Here is a 14,345-nt window from a genome sequence, read left to right as displayed (position 1 = left end):
TCCTACCTGGCCTCAACCGCTGCTTCAGCAGGACTTGGGTTTTCTGCCAGCATCATCAGATGTCTTGGGTAGCTCAGAATCCCAAAGGGCACTATATGCATATCTAGAATTGCTGACATTAAGTTGGCATTCTTGATTAAATTTTGTCCCAAGCACTTCTTACTGGCGTTTCATCCGAAAAATGGGTAAATGAAAATAAAGCTGACTATGGCTCAAGGACCATTTTTGGTAACACTGCTGCTTTCTGGTGAGGATAAGAGACGTTGGTTATACACCCGTTCCTGGAAGAACCAAGCCCTGAATGCAAAGTGCTTTGATTTCTCAAGGCAGAAGGAAATTCCTATCAGGCTGAGGAAAGCGCTGACATCAAAGATTGATGTCGGGTGTTTTCTGGTTAAGTGGGGTATTTTTGCAGATGGAGGTTAGTCAAAAGTTCTCTCCTTAAGGTTTCTCAAAACACTGTCGGGACATTTATTGCAATTTCCATTTCAGCAGATGGTTACAGCTCCAGGAAAATTTATTGTACATGTAAAAGCGTACAGTTAGAATGCTTAGGAAGTCGTCTGCCAGGGCAGAAAAATGGGACAGGAAGAAAATATGTTTCATTATAAACATCCTATACAGCACTTTCTCTAAATATTTGAACATTCCTATCTGATTTTCGGGTATGGTAGAAAACAATTTACACAGAAGAGCTGAACATGCAGAAAAAGCAGTTACCTTCACAATAATGCATCTGCATTCCACTGTTTCCTATTTAGATTACTGTATGTATAGGTAGAGAAACAAACTGGCTTAAAATAAAAACATTGATTACCAGTAGCTTTAAGGCTTCTGTGTTGGGAAAACTTGTTTCCACTGCTCGATGAAAACAGCTTTTTCTGCTGGACACGTTGCCTTTACTGCATGGCAATTTACAGTGCCAGAAGGATGCCTGGAAGTCACAGCTATACTGTTTTGTGCACTACACTTCAATCAAAGTATAGAAAAAGTAGGATAGTGAAAGTGTAGCTTGACCATTCACACACCCATCAAAGATTTCTTGGCATGGCAGCCCCACACAGCATTATAAAGGCGCACAACAACACATTTTAACTGATCATTACAACCCGCCAGATCAAACAGCAGCAAAATAAACACTTATCCGTGAAACAAGAGGGCTAAAATTCCTTTAAATACAGATGATCCAAGACATCAGCAAAGAGATCCAACACAAAGCACAGAGATGGGCTCCCAGTGCTCCACACTCAATTAATTCACACCACTGGAGGTGAGTACCATTCTGTTTGCCCTATGAAGCACACATTCCTTTTGCTTTTGGCCTTCAACTTTCAGGCCATTTAGTTTTAAAGATGCGGAAAGCTCTCGGCCTTCCAATTTCCTGTTAGAAACCTTCCATTTTTAGGAGTAAACTGACAGACTTCAGCAAAATAAATTCTCTTCCTGAAAGCTGATGTCAGATGTCAACTGGAAGAAGACAACAGCTTGCACTGAAGGCTGGACTTCATCTTAGAACTCATTTTACTATGAAAACTCAAACATAGAGAACAGCCTACTGGCAAACACGTGCACTGTCCTACTACAGCAATCTTAGGGGAGTAATGCAGAGGTGAAAACAAATTCCTTCTGCTTCTTGCAATCAGTGGTGGTGTTTTTAAGGAGGAGGAAATTCCTTGTGCTTCTTCCAGCAGTGTGATGTTCTGCCCGTTAAAAGGGGATGCATGCTGTTTGCTCTTGGTTTAAATCCGAGAAGATCTAAAGCCCTGGTATGTACATACGAGCCAGGCAACTTCTCAATGACCGAATGCAATTTAGGCACAGGCCAGACACTTCCAATTTGACGTCCTTTCCAAAAACTAAATAAAACAAACAACAAAAAAAATGATACAGAAGCCATTTGCCATTTCCAGTAATTGCACAGAACCTCTTCCCATGGAGTGCTGGAAAAACACTAAAAGGGCAAATGGCAGTACACACAGATGTTATGTCGGAGGCTCTGATGCCATAAATCCATTGGCACAAAACAAGAATCACAATAGTTCATTACTTTTATTTTAGGCTCTTTTTTCCTGTCCAAGCATTATGTTATAAGAAGCGTTATGCAACTCCAGATTCTTGAAGGTTTTCACCACGGAGTGGTTTGACAAGTGCAGTTTCTCTGTCTCCATCTTCGTATATGGGCTAATTCAACCCACCGCCCCTAAATACGACCCCATTTGTTTTTTACAGTGGTTCTCCTGATTGCCAGTTGCAAGGATCAGACATTCCCCACTGGTGGTAGAGCATGTCCCAGTGAGGGCTGTGCTTCATCTCTCATTGACCACACTGTTCTCACTGTGCTTCCTGGCTACACAGCAACACCAAAGTACTGACAGAGGCTTGGGATGACGCCATGTCCTTCTTCGTGGGGCTTAAGGCAATGCCCAGATCACAGACAAAATGGAAGGAAGCATGCAAAGGTGATTTGCTATTAGACTGCTCCAGCTTTGCATTCCTTCCCATTCTTTTGTGTGAAATACTGCATTCTGACTAAGCCTGCATTTCCTAGAAGTGTCACCATTGCCCATTACATCCTCTTCCTTTTATAGTGGGAGAAATTAATTCCTCAGACATTGCTCATACACGTCACATGTCCCCAAGAATGTTGGTAATACATGAAATGCCACACCAAATCCATTGGCATTTTATGACTCCTCTAGCTTATAAAAACATGGTGACTTGAACTCAGTCCTCATTTAACACAACTGGCTCTCAAGGTGATGAGATTCTACAAGTAGCATTGAAGTATTACAGCCCACTGGGCAAACAGAACAGAATTAAAACTTGATTATGCCCAGAAAATCTGTTTTTGCACCAAAATTTTGACCTGTTCAGGATGCTCATAGAAAGGGTCCCTTGGGAGGCATACATTAAAACTAAGAGGACGTCCAAGGAGAATCTCCATCCTTTACAGGACGAGGCAGAGAACCACGACCACTGAGGATAAGGAAAAGGTTGAGGTTCTCAATGCCTTCTTTACATCTGCTTTTTATAGTCAGACCAGATATCCTCAGGGTACTCTGGAAGTCTAAGGTGTGGAGCAGAAAAAAGCCAGCAGAGAAGACTGGAGCCAGTCACAACTATTGGGTAAATGTGCAGTTAACAACTTTGCTGGAACTTGAGTTCTTGAGTTGGAGTTCTTGAGTTTCTTGAGTTGGAAAGTCAATTTTAAAAATACAAATAAAACTGAAATATTGATTAGTATTCTTTATCTGTTTAAAAGAAGGGGGCTGCTCTGGCTCTCTTGTTTCTGTCATGGGCCTGCAACAGAGAATAGCTGAGAAGGCACCTGCAGAGCTCACTTGGTCCAAGCCTTCTGCTAAAAGCAGGTTAGTGCTAAATCCTAAATCCTCACGGAAAAACAACAGCCAAAAATTCAGAGCAGAACAGATAAAAGTGCAAGCAGACAATACAAAAAAAAAAGCCTGAAAGAGAACAAACAGTATTTAGAAGTACTTTAACAGTGGTGAACATCTGCAGCAGAAACATCAGTCAGAAAAGCAACTTCAATTTGGATAACAGGGCGGAAAGCAAATCCTGGAGGAATATAAAGGAAAAATCCCCTAAATTAAGGCTACTAGACACTGAAATGCATTCTCAGAGGAGAGGTGTCACTCGAGCCATTTAAGAGTGGACTAGACGAAGTCTTGGAAGAAAATATTACATCAAATTTTATATATAGTAATGAATAATCTGTCACAGAAGCAAATGACCTTGAAAGGTCTTTTCCATCTGTAGTTTCTACGGTTCTATGAAATATGAGTAATGTTCCACTAAAGAACTTGGTATCTATGGCAATGCACTAACCCCACTCTATTTGTGTTAGCAAGCACAGCGCTGCTAGAAAAGGGCTTTTTTTTACTAAACAATGAGTGATATTTTGGGAATCACTGAAGATTGCCACCTAAAGCAAAGTTAGTTGAGAGACCACTGCAGGAAGTGGAATTCTGGCTCTGGACTCACAGGTACTTGATCTCCTGGTGGTCGAAATGAAGTGCATCTGAGTTCCTTAGGTTTTGGTTGGAAAAGGCATCTTGAGGCCAAGCCACACAGTAATAAAAAGTCCCTACTGTCAGAAATATCCATCTGCACTGGCAGGCTTTGGAAAGGAAACCACTAGCTCACATTCACTTTGCAGCCAAGCCTAGGGGCAAGGCGATGGAGAGTAGAGCAGAAGCAATTAGAAGAATTGGATAACGAAGGGGACCATTCACAAACAAAGGTTGAGTGGAGAATCAATTGTCTTCCTCCTGAAAGTGCTTTATAAATCTCTCGTTTTGGACAATGAGATCCTACTACTGTAAGGTATTTCCATTTGTTTGCCTTTCTGACAGCCATTCCCTCTTTGTTTCTATGAAGTGAGGGCAGCCAGAGGGCTCACCTGCAACCCAGCCCACAGCAAGGGGCTTGGAGCTCAATGATCTTTAAGGTCTCCTCTAACCTCAGCCATTCTACCATTCAACCATGATTTTATGAAATTAACCACGTCTTTAACTTTCGGTCCAGACTGCTAATTGCTTTTTTCGTCCTGAGTCTTTCATTCCAAGTTTACATTTTATTTTCTTCTTTCATTTCCCTGATTTTAATTTCTATGCCATTTGCCTTGACACTGAGAAAAGGAGAATGGTTCGCTTTGTACACGGCAGCTAGAAGTTCAGACACCTCAATATGCAGCCCTTAACTTCCAGAAGTGAAACAGAGGTCTTTGATAGTATCTGCCCATCCACTCAGCATAAGGTGGTGCCACCAGTACCCAGTAAGAACACAGCTGGCCAGCCCACATCTACCTGTTTAGAAACTATTCAGCTGAGAACGGGAGGGTTTCCACATCACCACCAAGCCTTACATTCGTATAGCTAAAGAGAATGGAAAGCTAGAAGTGCACTTCAGATTCAGAGGCCATGTGAGCAACAGGAGTAGCACATCTGTAGTTGAGACAAAAGATTTGTTCCTCGACTGCTATCAAGTTCTTTTTGACCAATTCTGCTTGCTCAAGCTGTGAAACACAGGAAAATCTTCTGACACCATTTAACCTTCACAAAGAACTCATTATTCATCAGGCTTTTCCTAGAAAAGCAAGAGAATGATTTTAATCCAAGGCCAAGCGTTAAATTCAACAGCTATTCTTTTTTTTTCCACAGTTCCCAAAGATCACAAATTCCATTCCACCACAGGTCCTCATTCCTCATTCTGTGCGCTCCGTTTGGTGACACAGATTTCCCTGCTGGAGGTGATTCAGCATTAAGCAGAGGATATTTGAGGTGGCAGAGATTCCTCACAGCCATTCAATGTTCTGCCCAGCTGAAAAGACTCCATTTGCTGCCTTTTATCTGAATGTGTTCCTTCAACCTCATCTATTCCCATGGAACTGGTAAGATCAGAGTAATAACTATGGGTCGAACAATTTTTCAGCTGGATTCTTGGATTGTTCATTAGCATTACGTATTTTTTAAACACATGGTTTTTTAGTCTCATGAAAACCTCAATGTCAAAGAACAAAAAGTGATGGGTCGTCCAAATTCTACTTGTGCACAGCTCACACTTTAGAGAGGAACAAGGACTCAAGGAACTGGAGAGCAGTAAGAAATCCTGCTTTGAGAATGCATCAAAACCACCCGAAAGGATGGACGAGGTTTCAGATTCCTCACTGAAGTGGATCTGAAACAAAACATCATTTTCAATCTGTTAAGTCCTTACAATAGAAGGCTCTACCTTCAAATAACAGTTCTGCACACTGTATATGAGTTTATAAAACTCTGCCCTTGCATGGCCAAGCATCGCAATCTGATTCACTATTAATTACTTCTCTGTTAAAGCAAACCATTACCTCTGCAGATTTAATTCATGTATTGTAGTACAGACAGAAAAGCAGAAACACAAACACACCGTGGCCACCGAAGCATTACACCTAAGCTATTAAAAGCAAAAGCCTCAGCATATGAAAATCGAGACTTCTGACTCCTGAGGAAAATCAGTTTGAAACTAATATTGAAATACTGCCCTCCTAACAACCCCCAGTGCCTCCCAACAGCTCTGCAAACAGCACAATCATCAGAGCAGGATGAATTGAGAGACCACGTTTGCTGCTGTTTGCTTACGGCAAAGGATGCCTGATGATTTGCTGCCACCTACATACTGCTCCCTTCTGGGTTAATTAAAAATAAGGACTTCTGAAATAAAGGCATTTACTACAATTGTAACTGGTATGTATGCAAGCTGCACAGCATATTGCTAATTAAAGTAAGCACTGTTAACTATTAGTAGGTATTGCTAAGTACTATAACTGTACAACAAAATGCCTTTAGGGAACTCCTGCTGACATGAAACAGAATCTAGTAATGACACAGAGGAACATCACCAACCCAACAGCACGGAAGCTTCTGCTCCCCTACAAAACAAGGAAGAAAAGAGACCCTTTGCTTTTAATTATTTGCAATCATTATTCTCCCTTTGATGAGGAGGGATTCAGATATCTTGTGAGGTACACAAGTGAAGAGGAAGATGAACAGATTGCTCTTCACATCTGTCTTTGCACTGTTAAAGGCATGTGGTACGCTCACTGCCTAATGGGAACCTGTCTGCACAGAGATCAGCATTAAGTTCAGAGCACATCTGAAAAGGTAACACGTGCTTTCATACAAAAAGTCAGTATTTTATCCCAGCTAATAGCAATTAGGTAATATCTGCAGTGAAACACTGATCTTCTAAGCCATCCTTAGAGGTACCTGAATTTGAAAGTAGATGCTCCCAGCTAAAGCAGTTCAAAACATAGGCAGAGACTGAATCTGTATCATCAGTCTCTAATTGACTTGACTACATTTTTTTTCATTTTATTCTAAAAAGAAACACCAAAAAAGGCAAGAGGATATTTTTTCTTTTTTCTTTTTTCTTTTTTTTTTCCTCTTGTTTATTCATTTCCATACCTGTGTTGGTGTGTTGGTCTGCCATTTTGGAAAGCTCCATGTTTGATGCCACCTTACTGACAAAACAGCGAAATTTCATCTATTAGAACCAAAACCAAAGATCCTCCAAATCTTATTGAGGACAAAGCTGAGGACTCTGGTACTCAGAGGTCTAATTTCATGTCTGTAGTTTAAGATCCAAAAACAAAGTCCTAAATCTGGCTTTTCAACACTGCCACCCTCTCCCACACACACTTCAGGCAGCAGCCAAGAATCAGTGTTGATGGAACAAGAGGCACAGTTTGATGCCCATCATTTCTTTCCGTTAAAACGTGCGAGTCAAAATGCTGTGGGATCTGGGTTTCTGCCCACTCTGCTTGTAAGCATGCATTCAGTCCCATTCAGCTTGACTTCTGAAGGATGGCAGCATCTCGCTTTGGGCTTTTTGCTGGTTGGTTAGTTTGTTTGCTCCCTAAGGAGCCAAGGGATGCCTGCAGCCTGTATGCAACAGCAGCACGTTTTGCACAGAACCAAAAGAAATGAATAAGAAGAGCAAAATGGAAGGATTTGTCTGGCTTTATCTATGGGGAACAGGAATGGAATTTCAGATGCCTGCAAATGAACAAGCAAGGTTTAAACCTAAATAGATTTTCAGCATTTAGATTAGCACTTCTGTCACTGCAGTCAGGGAGCAGTAACAGAGAACGGAAGAGGATCAAGATAAATGTATGCTCTTATATTGCATATGTTGATGCCTCAAAATGCTCAAAGAGCTCTGAAGCAGTGCAGGACTTTGCCAAAGGGACAGAAGCTTTGCAAGAGCCAGTCCTTACTTTGTAATGGTGTTTATTTGGAGTCTCACTTCCACTCTCTGTTCCTTCCACTTAACTTCAGGAGTGTCAGCACTCCTGCTGATTCCAGTGAGGTTTTTCAGGAGCCCAAAGCTCAGCATGAATTCAAACCCTTTGCTGGCTATAAATCATCTGGCAGGGCTGTCCCACTTTTGCCTTGAGAACGATTCAAACGGACTCTGCTTAGGAAATAGCTCCCTCTTCTGCTCTTGTTGAGACCAAGTCCTCTGAAGGAATCTACTGCAAGCTATCAGAACAGCAATAGGGCACAGTACTGCAGTGGTAATTAACACTGTTTCTTAAGATGTAGATGATCTGTGCAGGTGGGAGCAAACCTCTTGTGTTACACATCTCAGGGTCTGAGTTTGAGCTGGTAGCCCTCAGCTCTCCTCACGTGCAGCAAAGAGAAACCAGCGGCGATGGGTCTCTCCAGTGACAAGGAAAGGAGTCCTGACTGGTTTGGGATGTCAAAATTAGCAAGTTAACTCTGAAAAAAATCTTCTCCCTTCCAGTATCTTCACCTCTTCCCTTTGATTCCCCTCAACAGAAACAGAATCTCGACCTCTTTTAGCCCTTCATCATATTTTCTTCTAACTTTTTAGTACTGCTTTCTTACACATATTCTTACCTGTGACCTGATAACCAGCTCTCACTTTTCTTGAGGGCCTTTTCTCTCTTCTCCCTTCCAGTCCCTGAATGTCTGTGCAGGGCACTGACTTTAAGGCTTTTCTCACCGCTGTCTGTACAAAAGCTTGGCAGTGATTTCCTTTCCTCCATCTTGGTCCTCCCTCTTTCGGACAGCAGTTTGATAAAAGAGTCACAGGTATCCTTGGAGATGCTCCTTAGCTTTTCAGAAGCTGAACTCACATGCAAACTTGACAAAGTCCTTGAGGCAATCTCTGGGTTTACTTGTGCTGAGCATCCTTTATTGTCTTGGGAATCGACTTTTGGGGCACTCGGCTCATTTTCCTCGTGTTTTTCACCCTTGAGCAGTGCTGTGCTACTGATGCTGCTGGAGCGTTTTGACCTCCTTCTCTGCTGATCCTGCAAAGAAATGCCATTAAAACCATACGTTAAGATTTGACTGCCTTTGCATAAATGGAAAGCTAAAAAACAAAACTCTATCAAGTAGCTAAGGGGCCAAACGATTTCTTTGTTATTAGGAATCAGGTTAAAGAGTAAATTAGGTAACTCTTTTGGATAATAAATAGGAGCAGATACACATTTTTACTTAAAACCTGAATGCTACATACTGTAAAAACTTTCTTTTACCCAAGGACATCAACAAAAAGACCTCATAAAAACATTATTTGGGGTTGTATTCAGAGAAAGTCAAGACATACATGATATTTTACTGCCAAAATTGGCTGTTAAAGGTATCTAGTCCTTTTTCCTGAACCAAAACTCTTTAGAAAACGCAATTCGTTTAGCTTCCAACATTTGCTTCAGTATTAGCTTCAGTATTAAAATACTTCAATTTCTCACTTTTATGAGCTTCATTGGACACAGGGGAAGCTCCTGTCTCTGGGAAAGAAGCGTGAAAGAAAAAAAAAAAGAATATTTTTGGAATTGTGATTTAAAAACACCTACTGATGAAATAGATCTCATTTGGACGAGCTTAGAAACACTGTTTTACTGAAAGCAGTTTTCAAAGTCCAAAGCTAATGATTAAATGTGGGGTAAAAAAAAGCCTGAGGAAATCAGGTGCTCCCAATTGAGGAGCTGCAGACACTTCTGAGGTAAAGAAGCAATTTCCTGAGGAAAATGGAAAATCTCAGCTCTCAAGAGAGATATGATATCAAAAATGGAGAAGACTTAATAAAGAAATGCTGTAATGAAAGATGGCAGCTCTGTGTGCAGCGGCTGTTCCTCAAACAGCTTGAATTTCTGAATTAACCAGAAGCACTGCCCTAAATCAGCCCATCTTTTCATACTGCAGATTTAATGAATCAGCATGAAGAAGCAATGCTAATATTCTTCACAAATTACTTCATCTCAGAAGGTCATATTCAAAATCTCAGCTCATTCCCAGTACTTGGTCGTGTTCAAGAAGCTGCTAGATGTTGTGCTGAGGGACGTGGTTTAGTGGTGAAATGCTGGTGGCAGGCGGATGGTTGCACTGGATGATCTTGGAGGTCTTTTCCAACCTTGGTGATTCTATGGTTTATGATTTGGAAGGGTTAAAAATCACCTCTGGAGAACTTGCTCCTGGTCCAGCCATCGTGCCTCTGACAATGAGACCAGACCTGGGCCTCTGCTTGTCCTTCACTGTGGCTTGCAGCTCTTCAGAAATCACTGCTGATTTTAAATCCTCTTGACTACTCTTGAACTTCTTATCCCCATCAGAGGTTAAGAGGCTGTTGCATATTGTCCCCGCCTGGCATTTTTCACTTCTGTGTTGATGTTTTCTGAATTGAAGGATTTTATCAGGTGGATTCTCAACATCGTGTCTACAATAAAGAAACAACGTTATAAACAACGAAATGATGAATGATGAGATCAATGAAAACAGCACCTCGGCTAATTAAAGCACTGCTTTCAAGCCACTTGTTACGTGGAAGTGGCACTCAAATACAATTACTTGGAATTGGAATATAGGTAGGTCTTCAAGAGATCATTTCAATATCATTATCATGCATGACAGTTCGTGACAATACCACTTTTGTTAAGTCAGATGGGTCTGGAGCTACCACAAACAGTCCCCACTCCTTTCCCATCCGCTTTGAACAGCCCTTAGAAAATTTGATCATGTTTTTGTCAGCATCTTTTGAACTGACTTCCTTCATTCTTCAGGGGAATGGCTTCAAGTTGCACTAGAGGAGGTTCAGGTTGGATATTAGGAACAATTCCTTCTCTGAACAAGTGGTCAGGCACTGGAATGGGCTCTGCAGGCAGGTGGGGAGTCACCGTCCCTAAGGGTCTTCAAGAAGTGTTTAGATGTGGTACTAAGGGACATGGTTTTGTGGGGAAATACTGGTGGATGATGGAGTGGATCTTCTTGGAGGCCTCTTCCAACTTTGGTGGTTCTGTGACTCTGTGTTTCTGTGATAATCTGGGTAACCTGAAAATGCTGGCCTCCTTTTACAATAACTGCCCTTTAACTTTTGTGTTTAACTCCAGGATGTTTTTCTCCATCGTATTTCATAGCTAAGCAATTCCATGAGCTGAAGCATCTTGTATCACATAAACATTCATTTCACCTAACCAGTTAAAACTTGGTTTTCTGTAGTTAGTTATGCCTTATACTGCAAAGACATCCTTCATATTTAAACAGAAGGGTGCAGGATCAGTCTCTGAGAGCATTAGGAAATCTGAGGACTGCTACTCCTTACCTAGAACCATTTGTCATTGCCAAAGGGCACAAAGTAGGTATCATTTTAACAGTTGTAGACATTAAAAAAATATATTCTTGAGGTCATTTAAAAGGAAAGAGTTTGAAGCTGAACTCTTACATAAGGAATTTGTCTGATTATAATCTCCACTCCTGCTTGCCTTGTTAAAACTTAACCAGACAGTTATGATTAAAATTATCATAACTATTAACATTAAAATTATTTTCAGGCTCTGGCTGCTTGACTGTGGTCTGATTTCTCCATGGCCAGAGGGATGGAAACAGCTTAGGGGATCACAGAACCCTGCTTCTGCCACACTATTTCTCCTCCTGATTCTTTTTGTAGGTAGAGGAAAAGACATGACCAGAAAGGCATAAAGTAGTAAATAGCAGGGACTCCCCTCACGAGCACCAGCCCCACACACCATGATGGCAGCAGCCCTTCCTCACATACATGTGCTGTCCCCCCACCCCTCACTCATTTGTGTTACATTTGCACATGCAGCTTTTCATGTGTTTACTTGTAAGTATACAGCACGCATCTTTTTGGGGAAAAGTGCCAGTGTGGGGCTGTGTGCGATTAACTCAAATACCGCAACACCAACAGTTCCCACCCCAAAGGGAAACCACTGGAGGACTAAAACCATAGAGTGCTCTCCAACAAAAGGCAGAGCGGCCCCTCAACGCATCACTTCCGGAACAGTGAAGGCCTCTCTGGCCCAGCCGCAGCGCGCTCTCTGTGGTCTCTCCCTCCCACTCTGGCCTGACGGGCAGAGCTGGCAATGCGCATGCGCCCTCCGGGCTGTCAGTAGCTGTGAGGGGCGGGGGAGTTCCGCCATTTTGTTGGGGGTGGGAAAGGGCTGCGTTGCTGCTATTCGATATAAGAGAGCCGTGTTAGGGGCGTCCTAAGAAGCAATAGAAAAAGGGACAAAGGATCTGTCTGGGCACCTTCCTGCACTACACATTGTAGGGAACCTGCTTTGGGGTGATTGGACTCGATGATCTCCACAGGTCCCTTCCAGCCCCTGCAGCGTCTGCTCAGTTCTTAGCTGGTTGTGTCAGTTCCTGTTTCCCTTCCCCACTGAGCAAGGACTTGTGGAGTTCTGCAAGTGCTAACGCTTAGGAGCAGTGGGTTTGAGCTGCTTTTACAACGGAGAATAAAATTAGGGGTATTCCCTGAGAGTCAAAGCTGGGAAGTCGAATTTCTGTTCTGTGTCCATTTTAAAGGCTTTCTGTTGAAGCACAGCTGGTGCTGTTGCTTTGGGATGCTAATAAATAGCACTGGAAGACTTGGCTGCATGCTGCTTCCGTATGCCTTTGTTGATGGAAATAATTTACACTATTGGCAGTAATGCTGAATGGAAGATGGTAGGGCTTGGTTTAGGCTCCAAGCATTGATGTATCTGTAGTTTGAGTGCAGGTGGTTCATTTCTTATCACACTATACTGAATACTTTCCAGTTTACCAGGCATAAAAGCTCAGATTTGTTCATCTTAATTCCATCTTTCAGCCACTGAAGAACATGCAAGTCTTTCTAATTGCCAGGGAGCATAAAAGAGCATTTTTTAAGGAAGATAGCAGTAATGCAAACTTTGTGACAGTTCACCCAAGATGCTGTTGCTGAGGATGCTGTAGAATCACAGCATATCCTAAGCTGGAAGGGACCCATAAGGGTCAGAGATCACAGAACGGCCTGGGTTGCAAAGGAGCACGATGCTCATCTCATTGCAACCCCCTGCTGTGTGCAGGTCGCCAACCAGCAGCCCAGGCTGCCCAGAGCCACATCCAGCCTGGCCTTGAATGCCTGCAGGGATGGGGCATCCACAGCCTCCTTGGGCAACCTGTGCCAGTGCCTCACCACCCTCTGGCTCAAAAACTTCCTCCTAATGTCTGACCAGAGGATTAAGAATCATTGAGTCCAGTTCCTGCCTCTGCACAGGACCACCCCAAAATCAGACCATATAGACCATACAAACCATTCAACGCTATTTCACTTCATGGGAAGAAGACTGGCCAAAGCAAAGAGGAGTAAGGGAGTACCTGAAGGTTTGAGTTTTGCTGTCAAGAGGCAGGCTGGCATTTCCACATGCACGTTCTTCATCTGAAAGGTCAGGTGGATGGGATGCTGAGCTCTTACTTTGAGAAGCTGCCAGTGCAGAACTTGAACTGGTGCTCCTGGAGGTTCCACGGTGCTCAAGGAAATAATTAGTAATGATTTCAAGGAGTGTTTTCAGAGGATTCTCCTTGGCCTGTTTGAGAAGGAAAATAAAGTTTTTGGTTGCTGCTGAAAACTTGTTAGTCTGCAATCTAAGAAGGGGTCATTATACTGTACAGTGGCTGAACATGTTAACAGTTTCCTAGAGTCTGGTGGTTATAAATGACATGGCTGTACAAACAACGCAGGAAGGAATCACAGAACCACAGAATCACTGAGGTTGGATTGGATGATCTTGGAGTTCTCTCTTGAGAGAGACCAGCACTTGAGGTTGGTTGGATGAGACCTCCAACATCATCCGGTCCAACCATCCACCTTCCACCAATATACCCACTAAACCACGTCCTTCAATACAACATCTGGATGTTCCTTAAACACCTCCAGGGACAGTGGCTCCACCTCCAGGGAAGGAGATGTCAGCTAGGAAGTATCGAGAGCTTAAAGGTGTGTTAAACGAAGTAATAAGGTGTGATTGTGAAGGAAGTCCTGGAACTCCTGGAGTTGGCAAGGATTCAATCCCTTGGACCTCATGAAATTCATGGCTCTGCTGCAAGTTTGCACTTGCAGTGTATTCATCAAACACGAGTTGCTGGAGTCAATTGCATCATCCTGCAGGCTGTTGGCTAGACATTCCTGCCTTAAGCTGTGAATGGTTAGGATTGGATCTAAGCAATAATTGGAATTCAGCTACTGATGGCTTTGACATAAAATATTGTGGCCTGTATTACATGTCAAGGAATGATAAATGCTGAGTGCAGTTCTGTCTGTCAGCTCATACATAAAGTTGTAAATAGAAATGGAAATGCAGACCTATTTCCAAAATGGAATGTTCTAGATGCAATGATGTAAAAGATGTTAAAGTAAATAAGTGCTCCTGGTTTATTGGAAGCTGCATTTAGTAACAAGGGCTCACTGCCAGGTTCTCATCTTAGTCCTGTGAGCTGTAATGCAGTCTCACCATGGAGGTGAGATGGAGACTTCTAAGCGTGTCCACAGCAGTGCAGCAC

At 42.5% G+C, this 14,345-nt stretch overlaps 1 protein-coding gene across 2 annotated transcripts in view; it reads right to left on the bottom strand.

Moving 5' to 3' along the window:
- MINDY4 (MINDY lysine 48 deubiquitinase 4) overlaps positions 1-14,345 on the bottom strand; it is a 67,899-nt gene that overhangs the window by 50,587 nt on the left and 2,967 nt on the right. For both annotated transcript variants that reach the window (XM_052695042.1, XM_052695043.1), the window contains exons 3-5: positions 13,164-13,372; positions 9,984-10,242; positions 8,421-8,836 (exon numbers count right to left, since the gene is read on the bottom strand). In XM_052695042.1, the coding sequence (XP_052551002.1) occupies positions 8,421-8,836; positions 9,984-10,242; positions 13,164-13,372 (884 nt within the window). The remainder of the gene's footprint in view (positions 1-8,420; positions 8,837-9,983; positions 10,243-13,163; positions 13,373-14,345) is intronic.

This window comes from Tympanuchus pallidicinctus, unplaced genomic scaffold, assembly GCF_026119805.1.
Source record: "Tympanuchus pallidicinctus isolate F22 unplaced genomic scaffold, pur_lepc_1.0 scaffold3, whole genome shotgun sequence".
NCBI lineage: Eukaryota > Metazoa > Chordata > Aves > Galliformes > Phasianidae > Tympanuchus > Tympanuchus pallidicinctus.
Note: the sequence above shows the minus strand (reverse complement) of the source record. Positions and strands in the feature narration are given on the sequence as shown.